The sequence below is a fragment of the Dromiciops gliroides genome, chromosome 1, assembly GCF_019393635.1.
Source record: "Dromiciops gliroides isolate mDroGli1 chromosome 1, mDroGli1.pri, whole genome shotgun sequence".
NCBI lineage: Eukaryota > Metazoa > Chordata > Mammalia > Microbiotheria > Microbiotheriidae > Dromiciops > Dromiciops gliroides.
Window position 1 is genome coordinate 452,215,491 of NC_057861.1, and position 16,680 is coordinate 452,232,170.

Below are 16,680 nucleotides of genomic sequence, written 5' to 3' on the forward strand. Positions count from 1 at the left end.
ACTTCTGTCCTCTGACACTGCCACCACTCTAGTGCAGGCCTTCATCACCTCACACTTTAATTACTGCATCAGCCAATGGTAGGGCTGTCTCCCTCAAGTTTTTTCCCCAACTTTGATCCATTCTCCATTCAGCCACTATAGTTTTTCCCAAAACACATACATTCCAATGGCTTCCAGTTGCCTCCCAGGAGCAAACAAAATACTATGACATTAAAAGTTCTTCATAACCTTACTCCCTAATAGGTACTCTTCAATCCAGTGACACTGGCCTCCTGGCTGGTCCATGAACAAAACATTCTATCTCTCAGTTCAAAACATTCTGGAATGCTCTACCTTTTCCACTCTAATGACTTCCCCAACTTCCTTTAAATTCTAATTAAAATTCCACCTTGTATAGAAAGCCTTCTCTTGCTCCTCTTAAATCCAGTGCTTTCCTTCTTTTGTTTCCTATCCTGTATATAACTTGCTTTGTGTACATGCTGTCTCCCCCATTACAGGGTAGGCTCCTTAAGAACAAGGACTGCTTTCTCTTTTTGTATCCCCAGTTAGCACAATGCCTAACACATAGTAGGCTCTTAACACACGTTTGATTGATTTGCTTTTAACTTTTACTTCTCCATCTCCTATTAAGCAATCAATCAGCCATGTAGAAGTGCCTCTTCTTCTCTCAGAGTGTATCTTCTTCATCCTTTCTTCTCTGGTCACACTAGGATCTCTCTAGTTTGGGTCTTCATTTTCCCATACTTGGATTTTTAGAATTATCACTTAACTGGCCTCCCTGCCCCCAGTATTTTCCTCACCAATTAAAGCTATATCACTTTTAAGATGTCACTCTACTACTAAAAAACTTTCAATAGCTCACATATACCCACCATACAACACAATAAGCCAAGCAGTATATTTTTCTATTGGGAAGAAAGGTAACAACTTGCTATCAAAAGGATTGAAAAAGGGGGTAGCTTCTCTCCCCCTCTGAGACTGCCTTTGGCCAGCTGATCAAAACAAAGGTAATAGCTCAGGCTTCTGAACTCATGTCTCTTAAAATGGCTCTTAGGTAGCAAAGCTGACTGCTGAAAGGAAAAAGAAAAAGAGAGCCAGATGGGACCTTTACAGCTAAACAGTTTAGCTCTGGGGTGTCTGATTACCTACGTGGCTTTCCAGGGTGTCTATATTAGTATTTTCCTTGTGTTGTATGTTTCCCTGGAGACAGTCTTGTGCAGTTAGCTGTACTGTAAGTTGCTAAAAGTATTAAGGCATAACATATACCACAGAGCTAGGCAGTGATAATGCTGTGTCACAAACATCATTTACATTTTTAACATTTTCCTAGCCCTTCCTTATTCATATAGACACACCTGGCAAGAGATCATGGAATCCTGACACACACAAGATAAAATCCAAACTCCTCAGTTTGGTTTTTAAGGTCTGCTACCTTTAAAACTTTACTTCCCATTATGCCCCATTAAGGAACCTTCTACTCCAGCTACTTTTTTCCTCATTTGGAATTCTCCAACCACATCAGTTTTAATCTATACTCTTCTCCCAATGTTCATGTGATACTCTTTCCTTGGAAATACTTTAGTCTCTCAGTTCATCAACAACTCCCATGAGTTGCTCTATTTTTAAGCTATCCACAGGCATGGTAGCATTGGTAGTCTCACATCAACACCTAGACCTGTGCTGCCTTCATGATCCTCAAACTCTGAAATTCCTCCCTTTGATCATATCTTTGAACCCCATTATCATCCCTCATATTCTCATCTCTGAAGAATAGATGGTTAAACCTTCTATTTCTGTCCTAGATCCTATTCTACCCCACATAACTCCCTGTCTCATCCTCAATCTCTCCTTATTAACTCCCTTCCATGCCACTTAAATACATGCCTAGGTCTCTCCTATCTTAAGCCTTTTCTTAGTCCTGACATTCTGATCATCCTATATCTATTTCATCTCACTTCAACAGCTAAACTCCTATAAAGAGCCATCTACACTGTTTGCTTCTATGACCTCACTGCCTACTGACTTCTTAGCCCCGATTAGGTTGCCAGATTGTAAATCTGACATCCAACTCCGCTACTGTTTTCTCATTTTTAAATTAAATTTTCCTCATTATTGTGAATTTAATCACCAAAACCAAAAATTCTCAAATAGCTTTTTCTAAGGGTTCCAAATCTTTCTTCGCTCAATTGCTATATGGCCCTTTCTCATTCCTCATCCTAAGTGACCTCTTTGAATCTTTTGACACAGTCAACCACCCTCTCCCTCCTTTGGTTTTCATGACACTGCTATCTCCGACTTCTCTGTCTATCTGTCTGATCTTCTACACCTACTTTGCTGTATCACTCATCTCCTACCTGGTAAATTTGGGGGTCCTCACCACTCTGAACCACGATACTCTCTCTATTGGTATGTTCTCTCTCTGTCATCAGCTTTATCACCTCTATGCAGATAGATCATTTGTATAAGTCCAGTTCTAATCTCTCCCCTGAATTCCAGTCCCACATTACCAGCTGCCTTTGAGTTGTACCATTGGGATTTGCTGAATTTTAGATGCCAATTGCATCTGAACTTCTCTCTCCTTCTAAACTTGCCCTTAACTTCCCTCTGCTGAAGGAACCATTCTCCTAGTCACCCAGGTTCAGAACCCTGGAGTCACACCTTCATCTATATCCAATCGTTTGTAATATGTTTGTTGGTTTTACCACTATAATATGTCTTAAAACTATCCTCTTTTTTCTATTCATTTGCTTCCCTAGGTCAGTCCATCACCTCTAACCTGGACTACAGCAGCCTCTCCTAAATAGGCATGCCTGTTTCTAGTCTCTCTCTTCTCCAATTTATCCTCCATAAAGTTGCCTAATTAGGTGGCAGCTAGGTGGCAGAGCAGATGGGTTTCTGGCCCCAAACAAAGAAAGACCTGTTTAAATTCTACCTCGGACACTTACTGTGTAATCCTGGGCAGGTCACTTAACTATCAGCCTTAGTTTTCTCCTTTGTAAAATGGGATAATAATAGCACCTACCTCTCAAAGTATAATGAGGATCAAAAAAGATAATATATGTAAAGCACTATGCAAATCTTTAAAATGTTATATAAATGCTATTATTAGTATTTGAATATTATTGTTTATCATCAAAAATATAGATTTGCCCATGCTACTCCCCTGCTTACTCCTCCGGATAAAGTATTAAGGTATGGTAGAAAAACCAATAATGCTTAAAAGTAATTCAGGGGGGCAGCTAGGTGGCGCAGTCGATAGAGCACCGGCTCTGGAATCAGGAGTACCTGAGTTCAAATCTGGCCTCAGACACTTAACACTTTCTAGCTGTGTGACCCTGGGCAAGTCACTTAACCCCAGTTGCCTCACTTAAAAAAAAAAAAGTAATTCAGGCATAGTGTACTCAGCGAGAGGTAAAGGAAAGAAATATCTTTTTCAAAATAAAAGAGTTCAGTGGCTCCTTACTGCTTCTAAGTAAAAGACTTCTAACATTTAAAGCACTCTATCATCTAGCTCTAGGCAGGGAGGTGGCACACTGGCCAGAGTTCTGGGCCTGGAGTCAGAAAGACCTGAATTTAAATCCAGCTTCAGACACTTATTAGCTATGTGAATTGAGCAAGTGCTTCAAGTGCCTCAACTGCAAAATCAGGACCTTGGAGAAGGAAACTGCAAATCACTCTAGTATCTCTGCCAAGAAAATAGAACTGAGGTCACAAGTGTACACAGCTTAACAATACCAATCATCTAGCTCCACCTACCTTACAAAGAATGATTTCAAATTGATTCTGTTGATCGACATTTCAGCTAAAATAGCCTAATGGCCTACTTACTGGGCCATTTCTTATTTCTGGGCTTTTGCTGTCTAAAATATATTACCTCCTCACTTTTGCCTCTTAGAATCCTAGTGTCCTTCAAGGCACAGCTTGCATGCTACCTCTGGTGGGAAATCTTTCTTAATCCCCTCTATCCCAGCTGTGAATGTTTGCTCAATCATTAAATTATCATCTATTTACTTAACTGTGTAAATGGTGTAGTAACTCCCAGTAGAATATAAATTCATAGAGGGAATGACAAATTTTATTTTGTCTTTGCATTCTCAGCATCTGGAACAGTGTCTTACACATAGTAGGTACACAATGCCTGTTGCATTGATACTTTCCAAACTTCCCTGTACCTAGCCAAATCTTCACTAATCAACCAGCATTTTACATCTCAGTTTATCTATAAATTCTCACTAGTTAAACCAGCCTAAGAGAGCCTTTCCCCTTAGAATGTCTATAGCTTAATGATAGATCTATACCACTTTAACATGTAATCATATTCCATCTTGACCTGTTACTAAACTATTTAGTGGGTATTAAGTCTTGTCTCTAACAAAACTGTAAGTTCTTAACAGTGCAGTTTGTAACATACTATTTTTTTAAATCTCCTACAGGGCTTTAGCAGTGTTATACCTGTAGTGGATACAAATACTGGTTAATTAATATACTGATTACTACTATATTCAATAACATAAACCATGTATTGAGCACCTACTACAGGGTGGACCAAAAGTCATGAAGGGGTCTGATGTTTTAAGAACTTTTTGAAACTTATTTTTTCTTTATTTGCCACCATTTATGAGATTTGATTTTCACATATAATGTAAATTCATGTCCTATATATATATATAGTATATGATGCTACGGTGTTATAAATTTTTAAAAAATAAAGGAGTTATTAAATATTCATGACTTTTGAACCACTCTGTATAATAGGGCAATTATCCCACTTTTTTTTAAAGCTTGTTGGGAAGGGATGAGAAGAACAATTGCTAAAAAACAACTTCAAGGGAGTTGAGTTCAAAGTAAACTAGTATTTCATTATGAAAAATATCTATATTTCCAAGAGTTTTGGAATTCTATAGTCAGAATCAAAGTAAACAGATTAAATATTTTACTCTAAGAATTTTTTAAGAGGTTATTGTCACAGGCCTAATGCCAATTATTGTCTCTAGGTGTCAAAAAGTACTGAGTGTCAACAACTAGCCACCAAACCATCTGGAATATTTTTTTTTTTTTTGCGGGGCAATGGGGGTTAAGTGACTTGCCCAGGGTCACACAGCTAGTAAGTGTCAAGTGTCTGAGGCCGGATTTGAACTCAGGTACTCCTGAATCCAGGGCCGGTGCTTTATCCACTGTGCCACCTAGCAGCCCCCTGGAATATTTTTAAATGTCAAGTAACTATCTTTACTTAGCATATTTAGTCTAGTATATAAAATTATCTACTATGTAACTTTTGAAAAAAATTTCTTTCCTCTACCTCTCACTGAGTTATACTACACCAAAACTACTTTTAAGCATCATTGGTTTTTGTACCACACCTAATACTTTCCCCCACAATTAAGAGTGAGCTTTTCCTCAAGCCTTCATATCAACATTGTGTCTTTGAAAAGTAGAGGCTAGAAAAGACCCCTAGATTGTAATGGCAAGACAAATGTTAACAAAGAATCAAGAAAAGGAAGGGAGGGGGAGGGGGAGTCAGACAATATTTCTGTTTTTAAATATTCTAGAAATTCAATGTGCCAAATCCAAAAGCAAAGGATAACTATTTAAGATACTTCTGTTATTTAATTACACATAAAATATACATTATAAAAATTGTTTCTTATGCATTTTGAAATTTCCCTATATATTAATTTTATTACAATTTAGTCTTCAGAATAAAACAGACCAAAAAAATTTTAAATGACCCACAACAAAACTGCAGTCTTCTTACAGAAAAAAAAAATTAGTAAGATCACTTCATTCTTCCACATAACTACTTAAATTAAAAAATATTGCATTTTGTAACAACAACAAAATTAACAGAAACGAGAAAAATAACAAAAGATCTCTTTTCCTGTAAAGTTCTGAACCAGGCTAATTTCTTATTCATTTCTGAATATAAATAATAAAATACATACCAACTTCATTAAAATCTTCAAAGGTGATTTTTCCTGTGGATTCTCGGTCATAATCTTTAAGAATCTTTAGTACATCTGCTTTTTTCACATCAAACCCCAAGGCTCTCATTGCCACCTTTTGGAATAAAACAGAAATACAAACTACAAGCTACAAAAATGAAAGAGGTATACATTTTTCTTCTCCAATCCTTTAAAAAAAACAAAGATTTCTAATTTTAAAAGACAAAAACTACACATAGATGAATATCAGACCAATAAAACAAAGAAAAATAAAATATAGATAACACACTTTTAATTCCAAAAAATTAACTAATAAAACTGTTTTAACAGTTGCTTCCACTAGTGAAGCAACATGACATCTCATGATATATAAGTTTCTCTATAACTCTACCAATAAATACTTCTTGCTTAACTACTGTGTTCAAAAACACTGTGCTAGATATATATCTTCCTCCCTTCAAAGAGCTCATAAATCAGGCAAACATGACAAATTGAAAATTAAGTTTAAAAAGTAAATAACAATAATAACACATGTATATACCACTTAATCATTTAAAAAGAGCTTTCCTTACAAATATTATTGTCCCTATTTTAAAGATGATACTAAGGTTTACAAAGGCTAAGTAATTTGTCCAATAATCATAAGAGCCCAGGATATATGCTATAAAGTTTACATGGAGGACAGAACCATCTTAGTTGAAAGACTGGGATAGGGAGGGATTTTAAGGTCATCTAAGGTAAAGAGAAGAGAGCAAGCAAAGGTAAACAGACAGAAAGGCACAAGGTTTATTTAGGATATAAAAGGATAAATATGCCTAAAAGGGAGACTTGGGGGAGGCGGGAAAGGTTGGGGAAGGGGGGAAAGGATGGGGAGGGGAATGTGGAAAAAATCTGGGAAAGTAGACTGGAACTAAAAAAGAAAAGATTTTAAATGCAAGACTAAAGAGTCTACAGTCTGTGGGGGCTCACTGAAGGTTTTTGAGTAGGGCTAGTTTCATGACTAAATGTAGGGACAGCTAAGTGGTGCAGTGGATAAAGTACCAGCCTCGGACTCAGGAGGAATTGAGTTCAAATCCAACCTCAGACACTTGACACTAGCTGTGTGTCCCTGGGCAAGTCACTTAACCCTCACTGCCCCCCCAAAATGAATGAATGAATTAATTAGTTTTTAAAAATTACTAAATGTATAGCATTTCAGAAAGACCATTTACTGATGGCAATAAACAGGGCAGATAATAAAGGGCATGTCATTATTGAAGCATCCTCTTGAGGCAACCTCCTCAAACTGAAGTCCAAAAAGGGTAAGAGTGGGCTTGCCAAAGGTCATACAGTGTCATAGCCAGGACTAGAACTCAGGTGTACTAGAAGTCAACTTAATGTTCTCATTCCAAAAGTTATAACTTTTCTCAATGAGAATATGGAAAGCTCCCTAACCTACTCAAAAAAATAACTGTCCTAAAATTGTTTTTGCAATTATTTACTATTTAAAGTGATTACAGTAATCATATTTAAATATTTGTGCACAATTTTACTTTACTTTCCCATAAGACTATGACAATACAAGCACCCAACAAATGCCATTTTTCCATCTCTTCAAGCAAAAGATTCCCCCCCCCCCACACACACACACACACACACACACGCACAAACACATAATTCCAGATTCCCTTCATATTTGTAAATTAAATTAATGAAGGGCTACGAAGTGGCATAATGGATAATGCTGAGGGGCAGCTAGGTGGTGCAGGGGATAAAGCACCATCCCTGGATTCAGGAGGGCCTGAGTTCAAATGCAGCCTCAGACATGTGACACTAGCTGTGTGACCCTGGGCAAGTCACTCAACCCCAAATGCCTCACAAAAAAAAAAAAAATGGATAATGCTGAACTTAGATTCAGTTAGATATGAGTTTAAATGGTGTTTCTGAAAGTTGCTAGCTGGTGATCCTAGGCAAAACTCCTAGCCTGTCAAATGGGCATAATAGTAGCACCTACTCCACAAGATTGTAGAGGATCAAATAAGATAATGTATATAAAATGCTTTGCAATGTTAAAATGCCATAAAAATGCTATCTATTATCAATTCATATTTAAACATTTCTTTCCATAAGCATCAATAATATTAGTCTTTACTCTTTACTAGAGTGTGATGCTGAAATCATATACATGCATGTGTACATGCACAAGGGTTCAGTATACCAAAAGTCAGACTTTTAAAATCCCATATACGCACGAGATACCGTGTTCATGCCGGTGTATAACTGCAAGTGTGTGTGTGTTTGTGTCTATGTGTGTGTATCAGACTTTCAAAAGCAAAATATCCAAGAATTTAGGCTTAATTAAGAGCAGAGACTTTGAAAACAAAAACTTTTTAACTGCCAAAGAATACTTAAGTGATAATCTCTTGCAGATTAACATTTTAAAATCCTCTGATATTATTACTGAAAAGTATGTACTTTTAAATTGTAATGGTCTTTTATAATTTAAATGCTGTTAATTTGTATATCCCCAAGGCCTAGCATATAGCCTGATACATAGCAGGTGTAATACTAAATGCTTGCTGAATGACTGATCTCACTATGTAAAAATTACTTCCTAAAAAACAATGTGTTAGGATACCATTAAATAACATGGTGCAATCCTTCGAAAGCTATATCTTAATGGTTGAGTTCTAAAAATAGTATAAATTAGATAGAAAGTAGTTTTCAGGTCACTGCCAATAGATACAAACCAACTTTAAAAGAATTACTTTTACCTTCAATTCATGATAGTCTATTGCTTCATCTTTGTCTGTATCAAATAATTCAAAAGCATCTTTTATTTCTTGCTTCTGTTCTTCAGACAGCTCTCGTCTTTTTTTTCTTTTTGTTTTGTCTACTGCAAGCTCATTTCTATGACATGAAAAAGAGAAAACAGAAAATCTTGTGAAATAAGAATGGGGGGGGGGGGAAGTAACCAAATAAATATCAGGATGATTTCCCAAATTTCTGAAACCATTTTGAGAGAATGAAGATAGAAAAAATTGCTTTTTTAGGACTTCATTGCCTTCTCATACCCTCTCACATCCCTGCTATCAATACAGCCTCCCAAAATAAAAGTCAAGAAAACTGGAGGTCACAGACCATACTAAGAATTTTCCTTCTCTCCTTAACACTGCTGCAAATAAAGCAATGCCTTAGAACTCATATGATACAGTTGCTTTTCTGAAGCCACGATAAAAAACTGTCCAAATTTAAACTCTCATCCCAGCCTTCTGTAGTATTAATTAATATAAAACTAATTCTAAGGACAATCAAAAGAAACTTAGATATTGAATCACTTTTGTTTGCGGCTAAAACTAATTTCTATTTTACCTAAGCAATATAAAATAATATAAAGGGAACCATGAAATCAACTAACACCAAATATTTTGGCATACTAGCCTACAAAGTTAATTACTCATCTTTGTATCAAATAATTTAATCGAATAATTTTGTTATTCCCTGAGTAACAGAAATCAACTAAAATGTTATTATGTCCATGTATTTAATATGTAAATATATATGTACAAAAAGCAAATAAAACCTGAGATATTAAACTGAAGGACAGTATCTTCTTCTGGAAAGGCTGATATGATAAAAAGGAAATTGGGTTTATCCTGTTATGGAAATGAAGTATCAAAAAAGTCTAAACTGACTTTTTAAAATGTCATTCAAAACTTCTAAAATTCCAAAGAAATTAGACTGTAGCATTACTATAACAAGCAAGTTTTCAAAGGATAAAGAATTTTCAATAAAAACTCTAAGATAGCTAAATTAGTACAGCTTCTAATCCTATAGTACAGATAATTTTGTTATGACTTCTACAGTGTAGGTGTGATTACAACAAGATCTCACAGGAAGATCAATCATAGTTTTATGTATCTGAGGATAGTGCTACCTTCAAAATTAAGGCCTGAAAAATTTCTTGACTTAAAAGGTCAAGGTGATAGCTCCCTTTGACCACTGATAACCCATCAAAAGGTTTCTGACTATTGCTCTGCAGAACAGTTGATAAAAACCAGTAAAAATCTTTGATGTATTAGGGTGGGGAAGACAGAGAAAGGCAGAGACAGATGGGAGATCAGAGATCAGGTTTCTCTGAGGATATTAGGAGAGATGTTCTTTTTAATAAAAATAATAAAGAAATCGAATTTGTGGAGTAAACGATGGAATATGGGGAATCTGCCACTTTAAAAAAAAAAAAGCTTTTGTAACTCTAGTGCCTTGCACACAGTGAAAGGCAGAAACTGTCAAGAATCCGGGATTTCCGATTAAAGGTCCCAGGTTTAAAATTCCCTTAGCTATTAACACGAGTGAGATGGGACTTCACCCCTCTGGACTTGTTTTTCACCTTAAGAATGAAAGGATAAACTAGGTGATTTCTGACGTCCCTTTTCACAAAGGGTTCTTAACCTGGGTAAGGAGTGGGGAGAGTATCCATTTGCTGACATTTTGACAATTATTTCAAAATTATTGGTTTCCTTTGTAAATCTTAAGAACTTTATTTTATGCCTTTACATTCAGAAGGGGTTCACAGGCTTCGCCTCATTACCCTCTGGGCACAGCCCCACCCCACCCCCAAAAAAACTTATCTATGAACCTCGACTTTAACATCTGACATTCATGTAACAGGTTAAGGCTCAAGAAGCGGTTTTTCCCGCTTCGATTCTTCAGGTTCTGAATGTACGGCTCCTGATAAGGCCATTAGCTGAATGGGGAAGGAGGGAATGAGAGGCGGCCAAAAGAAAAAAAAAAAAAGACTGACAAGAGAAAAATCGGGATGGAGATGGCCAGAGGACAGGAGTTCTACCCGAGGCAGGGGCGGTTTTGTTTTTGTTTTGTTTTGTTTTTTAAAGGCCGGTTGGCCAGACTGTAAGATGAAGCGTCTGTAATGCTATCCGAGGAGGAGGCCCAGGCGTCTAACGGCCCCGGGGCCACAAGTTCTCGCGATACTTCGCTCCCTTCCCCACTTCGGGGTCGGAGCCTGGGCCTCTGTCCTGGGCGCTTCGCGGAGAAACCAACAGGCTCCTGCATCGCCTGCAGCTTCTCCTCACCCAGCTCCGGGAGAAGAACGGTCTAACCGTAGGGGGCCTAGTCACAGGTTTCTTGGCTTCCTCGGGCTGCCTGGCTTCCCGCCCCCTCACTCCCCTCCCTCCCTTCTTCACGGCTCCCCTCCCCCCCACACACAAGTCCGCCGGTGGAACCCCGCTCCGGGGTGGGGGGGTGGGGGGATAGGGTGGAGCAAGGCCGCCCCCTCTTTACAGACCTCAGAGCTAAACTCATTTTCTCCTCGGACAAAGGTTTTTGCCACGAACGAAATCACCCCCCGCCCCTGGCAGGGAAGCTTCCTCCAGCCCTTCCACACAAGACCAAACGCCCTCCTCAAAACACCACGGCCTCCGGGAGGTCCCCACAAACACCACCCCCGCCCCCGGCCTCGATTGGTTTAAGTCCCTTTCCCTCAGGTCTACTTGGGCGGGAGCCAAGCTAAACTCTGGTTTTCATTGGTCAGGGTTGTGTGTCAATCCCAAGGATTTCCCTACTTTCCTATCTGCACCCGCCTCCCTTCCCTTTTAGATTGGTTGGATCAGAGTCTGGATGTGTTTTCCCAAAACTCTTTGCGGGGGCGGTCAGAACGGGGAGGTGGGAGGCAGTTACAGTGGGGAGCGGGAAGGTGCTGGGGCAGGACGGAGCGTGGTGCTCGCGACCACTCGGAAGAGAATGCGCGAGGCGTTAAACGTGCCTGGTAAATTCGCCCTCACGATTCCATCCTGCAGACTTGATAAAGAGGAAGAAGGAAAGAGATTCTGGGTGCACAGCATGGTTTCTTTAAGCATTCAACCCCAGAGTGCGATGGGGCCTCCAACATCTTAGGAATAGGGCCTAAGGAGAACGTTGTGTAAAGAGAGGAAAGTTGAAGAAGACAACGCCAAAAGGACTCCCATGAAGGAAGCCTTTCAGTGAAGAGCTTCACAAACCTTTCTCCAAGTGACATTAATTGAGTCGTTTTTCAGTCGTGTCTGAATCTGGTTCTTCTCGGCAAAGATATTGGAGTGCTTTGCCATTTCCTTATGGATCTATTTTGTCAATCAATCAGAGGTTAAGTGACTTACCCAGGGTCACTACAGATAAGAAATGTCTGAGGCTGGATTTAAACTTAGGTCTTCCTGATCCCAAATGACATAGCTCAGACAAATCTGCAAGGGGATTTCAGTTCAGTTCAATTTGACGAGTTTTAAGTCTACAGGAAAAAGTAGATATAGTCTTGATCAAACAATAAACATTCATTAAGTACTGGTCAAATAGGCAGAAGACAGGCAGTCCCTGCTTACCGTTTTTTATTGTGCACCTTAGTGGATTAAAAAAAAATGAGCAGGCACCAATAGATATATATGCTTATAAATTATATACAAGTGCTACTGTACTAATAATTACCTAAGATATGAAACTTAGAAATAAAAATTTTAAAGGATGGGATAAATATGATCCTAGAGTCATTAGAAAGCCAGTGTATTGTATTGAGTAGAGGAGTGACATGAGCTCTGGGGAAAGCATTGGCAGCTGTAGGGACCAATTTTTAATTCGGGAGTGTTAGCTAGGCAGCTTGCCACAATATTGGGGCAAGGAAGGAGACCAACAGCCTCCCTCAAAACAGAGCAGGATTTATTTAATAAGAATGAACTTAAAAAACCACAAACAGGATCAGTGGGATTAAGGGAAAGGAAATAAAATGGAGAAAGGGAAATTATACAACCTGAACAACACCACTGCCCCCCAGGAATCAGCTGAGAACACACAGCAGGGTCCTGTTGCCTTCCAGCTTCAAGCTAAAATGGCAAAAAACCTCCCTTCTTCCCAGAAGACTCCAGGCTGACCACACATAGCCCCTAGCCAATTGGCTGGCAACTCTGACAGTGACATGACTGCCCTCACTGGGCTTCCAATCATGATTTTGCCAGGCCCATGTAGGTGTCAGGGAGTGGTGATGATGTGAGGTGCCAGCGCCATGGTGACAGCTACAACCTGTGGGTGGAGCACCATGCTGTTTGCAGAGCCCCAGGACAGTGCAAGAGCTAAGGTTTTTTTAAAATTCTAGCCAAAAGATGGGGTCATAAAAAGCTCAAATAACAATTAATTCTTTACACAGCTGTAGAGTTGGACTGGACAGAGACATGGAAGGGGGAAATTAGAAAATGATTGCAATATCCTAGGCATAAGGTGCTGAGGATCTGAACTAGATTGGTGACAATGAGTAGAAAGAAACTTGGAAATGAGAGATTTGGAGGTAGGTCGAGACTAAACAATTGGTTGATGAGCTAATCATGGTTAGCCTGGATAAGAGAAAACTCAGGAGTTATAAAATAGCTGGCTTCAAATATTTGAAGAGCTATCATGTGTAAGAGATATTAGACCTGTCTTTTTCATATTTGTTATCCCCATCGAAGCGCAGTGATGGTTGGTTGGTGTCCTTCAGTTTCAAAGAGAACCAAAATGACATCACTATGTTAGTCACATTGCATTGTGTATCCCTGTGACTAATCAGACCAATATAAGCTTGGAAGGCTCTGCCACAGGTTAAGTACAAATAATCCATATGAATACTTGGGATGGATGCTCTTAAGTCTGCACATTCCTCAAGTTTCTTTTGAGCTACATCCTTTCTTCTTTACTCATAGAGCACAACACCTGCTCTGATGAGGGCACACCATGCTGGGCTGTCTGTCCTATGACAATGTCTCCCATGTCTCACAACTGATTCCAAAGTTCTTCAAAGAGAGCTTGAGAGTGTCCTTGAATCACTTCTTCTGACTTCTGTGTGAGTGCTTCTCTTGTGTGAGTTCTCCATAAAATAATCTTTTAGCCAAGTATATGTTTGGCATTCAAACAACATGGCCAACCCATTAGAATTGTGCTCCCTGAAGTAGAGTTTGAATGCTTGGCAGTTTTGTTTAAAAAAAAGTACCTCAGTGTCCTGTACCTTATTGTACCAAGTGATCTTCAGAATCTTCCTAAGACAATTCAAATGGACTTGATTCAGTTTTCTGGCATGGCACTAGTATGCTGTCCAGGTTTCATAGGCATACAACAATGAGATCAGCACAAGGTCTGTAGATCGTCAATTTGGTAGGCAGTCTAATACCTCTTTTCTCCCACACTTTCCTTTGTAGCATCCCAAATACTGAACTAGCTGTAGCAATACATGCATTAAGCTCATCATCTATATGTACATCCCTGGAAAGAATACGAACAAGTAATTGAACTTATCCACAATATTCAAAATACTCCATTTGCTGTAACTGATGGGTCCATGGATGGATGGTGTGGCTCAGGCTAGTGGAGCACCGGTGCTTTTTTGGTGTTAATTGTTAGGCCAGATTTAGCACAAGCATCAGATAATCCCTACTTTATTGCATGTCAGCTTCAAAGGCTGCATTGAGTGCACAATCATTGGCAAACAAAAAAAATCATGCACCAATACTCCATTTTAGTCTTGGCCAGTAGTGCTTTCAAGTCGAATAATTTATCATCAGTTTGGTGGCTGACTTTGATGCTGTGTTCATCCTCGTTGAAGGCATTTGACAACATTGCTGAAAATATCATGCTAAAAAGCATGGGAGAAATAAAGAACACAGCCTTGTTTCACTTCATTGGTAAGTGGGAAGCATGACAGCATCATCCATTATCCAGAACCCCAGGCAAGCATGGCCTCATGAAATTGACATACCATGCTGATGAACTTCTCTGGACAACCAAATTTTGCCATAATTTTCCACAAGCCCTCACAACTGATGGTATCAAAGGCCTTGGTCAGGTCGAATAACCATTGAGTACAGACCTCTGTTCTACTCCTGACATTTCTCCTAGAGTTGTACGGCAGCAAACATATCAACAGTTCCTCAGCCCTTTCTGAAAACACACTGACTCTCAGGTAGATAACCATCTTCCAGATGAAGGATCAGCCTATTAAGGAAGACTCTAGGGGGCAGCTAGGTGGTGCAGTGGATAAAGCACTGGCCCTAGAGCCAGGAGGACCTGAGTTCAAACCTGGCCTCAGACACTTGACACTTACTAGCTGTGTGACCCTGGGCAAGTCACTTAACCCCCATTGTCCCGCAAAACAAAACCAAAAAAAAAAAAAAGGAAAACTCTGGAAAGAATATTGGCAACAATGACTAAGAGAGAAAAGCTCCCCTTCCTCTGTGATTGTCACAAAACAATCTCCTTTACTTTTGTAAAAATAAACAGAGATGTCTTTGAACTCTGGCGGGATAACCTCCTCTTGTCATATAACCCAGAAAATTTCAGTCAGATTTTATATGAGCAATGCACGCACACGTGCACACACACACACACACACACACGTACACCCCTTATAAAGCTCAGCTGGAATAGAATCAGCACTAGATGTTTTGCCACAGAAGAGTCTAATGACATTCAAAACTTCTTCCACTGGAAATTTGGCTACATTAACTTCAACCTGAGGTAAAAGGTCAGTGGCTTCAGCATTGATTGATGACAGTCTGTTGACAATACTATGGAATTGTTCAGCCCATCTCTTCAGGATCATGTCCTTATCAATAATCAATGTGGCTCCAGGGGGCAGCTAGGTAGCACAGTGGATAAAGCACTGGCTCTGGATTCAGGAGTACCTGAGTTCAAATCCAGCCTCAGAAACTTGACACTTGCTAGCTGTGTGACTCCAGGCAAGTCACTTAACCCTCATTGCCCACCCCCCAAAAAAATTTAACAACAACAAAAAAATCAATGTGACTCCATCAGCCCTGAGTAGTCAAGATGCACCATGTGTCTGGCCCATAAATAGCTTTTAGGGCATCATAAAAGTGCTTTGGATTGTTACTATCTATGTAAAACTGAATTTCATCTGCCTTCTTAACTGAGTCAAGAATCCATATCTCTAAGCTTTGCTTGTACTTTGTCTTCTTAGAGATTATTGGGGGAAAAAAAAGAGAGAGAGAGGTGATTGAACTATCCTGGTAAATCCTGTGGAGTTCTCAGCTTTTTTTATTTAGCAGCTTCTGAATTTCCCCATCATTTTTGTCAAACCAGTCTTGATGTTTCTGAGTGTTCTGACTCAGATGAATGAGTAAATGCAGTGCTGTACACCAAATCTCTAAAAGTTTCCCACTCCTTTTATGCTCCACTGTTGCCAACTGTGTGTTGGCTCAACTTTCTCTCCAAGTTAGCAACCAACTGTTTCTGTCCATAGAAGGGCTCTAGTCTAGCACATAGTAGGCACTTATTAAATTACTATAGGCCACAGACTGAAGGACTTTCATGATCCGCTGGACCCTCTTCAACTTATCAATGTCCTTCTGTGGAGCCCAGAATCTGATATTCCAGATATTGTGTGTCAAGAAGGAATGTGGTAGACTACCACCTCCCTGTTCTTGGAAACTATGTCTTTCTTGATGTAGCCCAAGTCTGTAAGGTTTTTGGGCTGCCACATCAAAATGCTGAAGCATATTGAGCTTTTAGTACATGAAGACCCCAGATCTTTTTTCAGAACTAGTCTGATTGTATCTCTCCCTTCTTATACTGGTGGAGCTGATATTTTTTTCTGCCAAAGTGTAAGACTTTACATTTATCTCTATTGAATTTCATCTTAATAGATTCAGTTATGTTCTTTTGGCTATGGGGAGGGAGGGAGATTTGGGAAGGCAGCCAGAGGTTAGTATAAGTTGACATTAAGAAAAATAAA

The 16,680-nt window shown here is 39.2% G+C and overlaps 1 protein-coding gene across 1 annotated transcript in view; it reads right to left on the reverse strand.

The window, feature by feature from the left end:
* The window catches only part of CETN3 (centrin 3), a 44,967-nt gene extending 33,595 nt beyond the window's left edge, over nucleotides 1-11,372 (reverse strand). The window contains exons 1-3 of the mRNA XM_043971768.1: nucleotides 11,227-11,372; nucleotides 8,696-8,831; nucleotides 5,943-6,057 (exon numbers count right to left, since the gene is read on the reverse strand). Of these exons, the coding sequence (XP_043827703.1) occupies nucleotides 5,943-6,057; nucleotides 8,696-8,831; nucleotides 11,227-11,243 (268 nt within the window). The 5' untranslated portion in view covers nucleotides 11,244-11,372. The remainder of the gene's footprint in view (nucleotides 1-5,942; nucleotides 6,058-8,695; nucleotides 8,832-11,226) is intronic.
* Nucleotides 11,373-16,680: the final 5,308 nt, after the last annotated feature.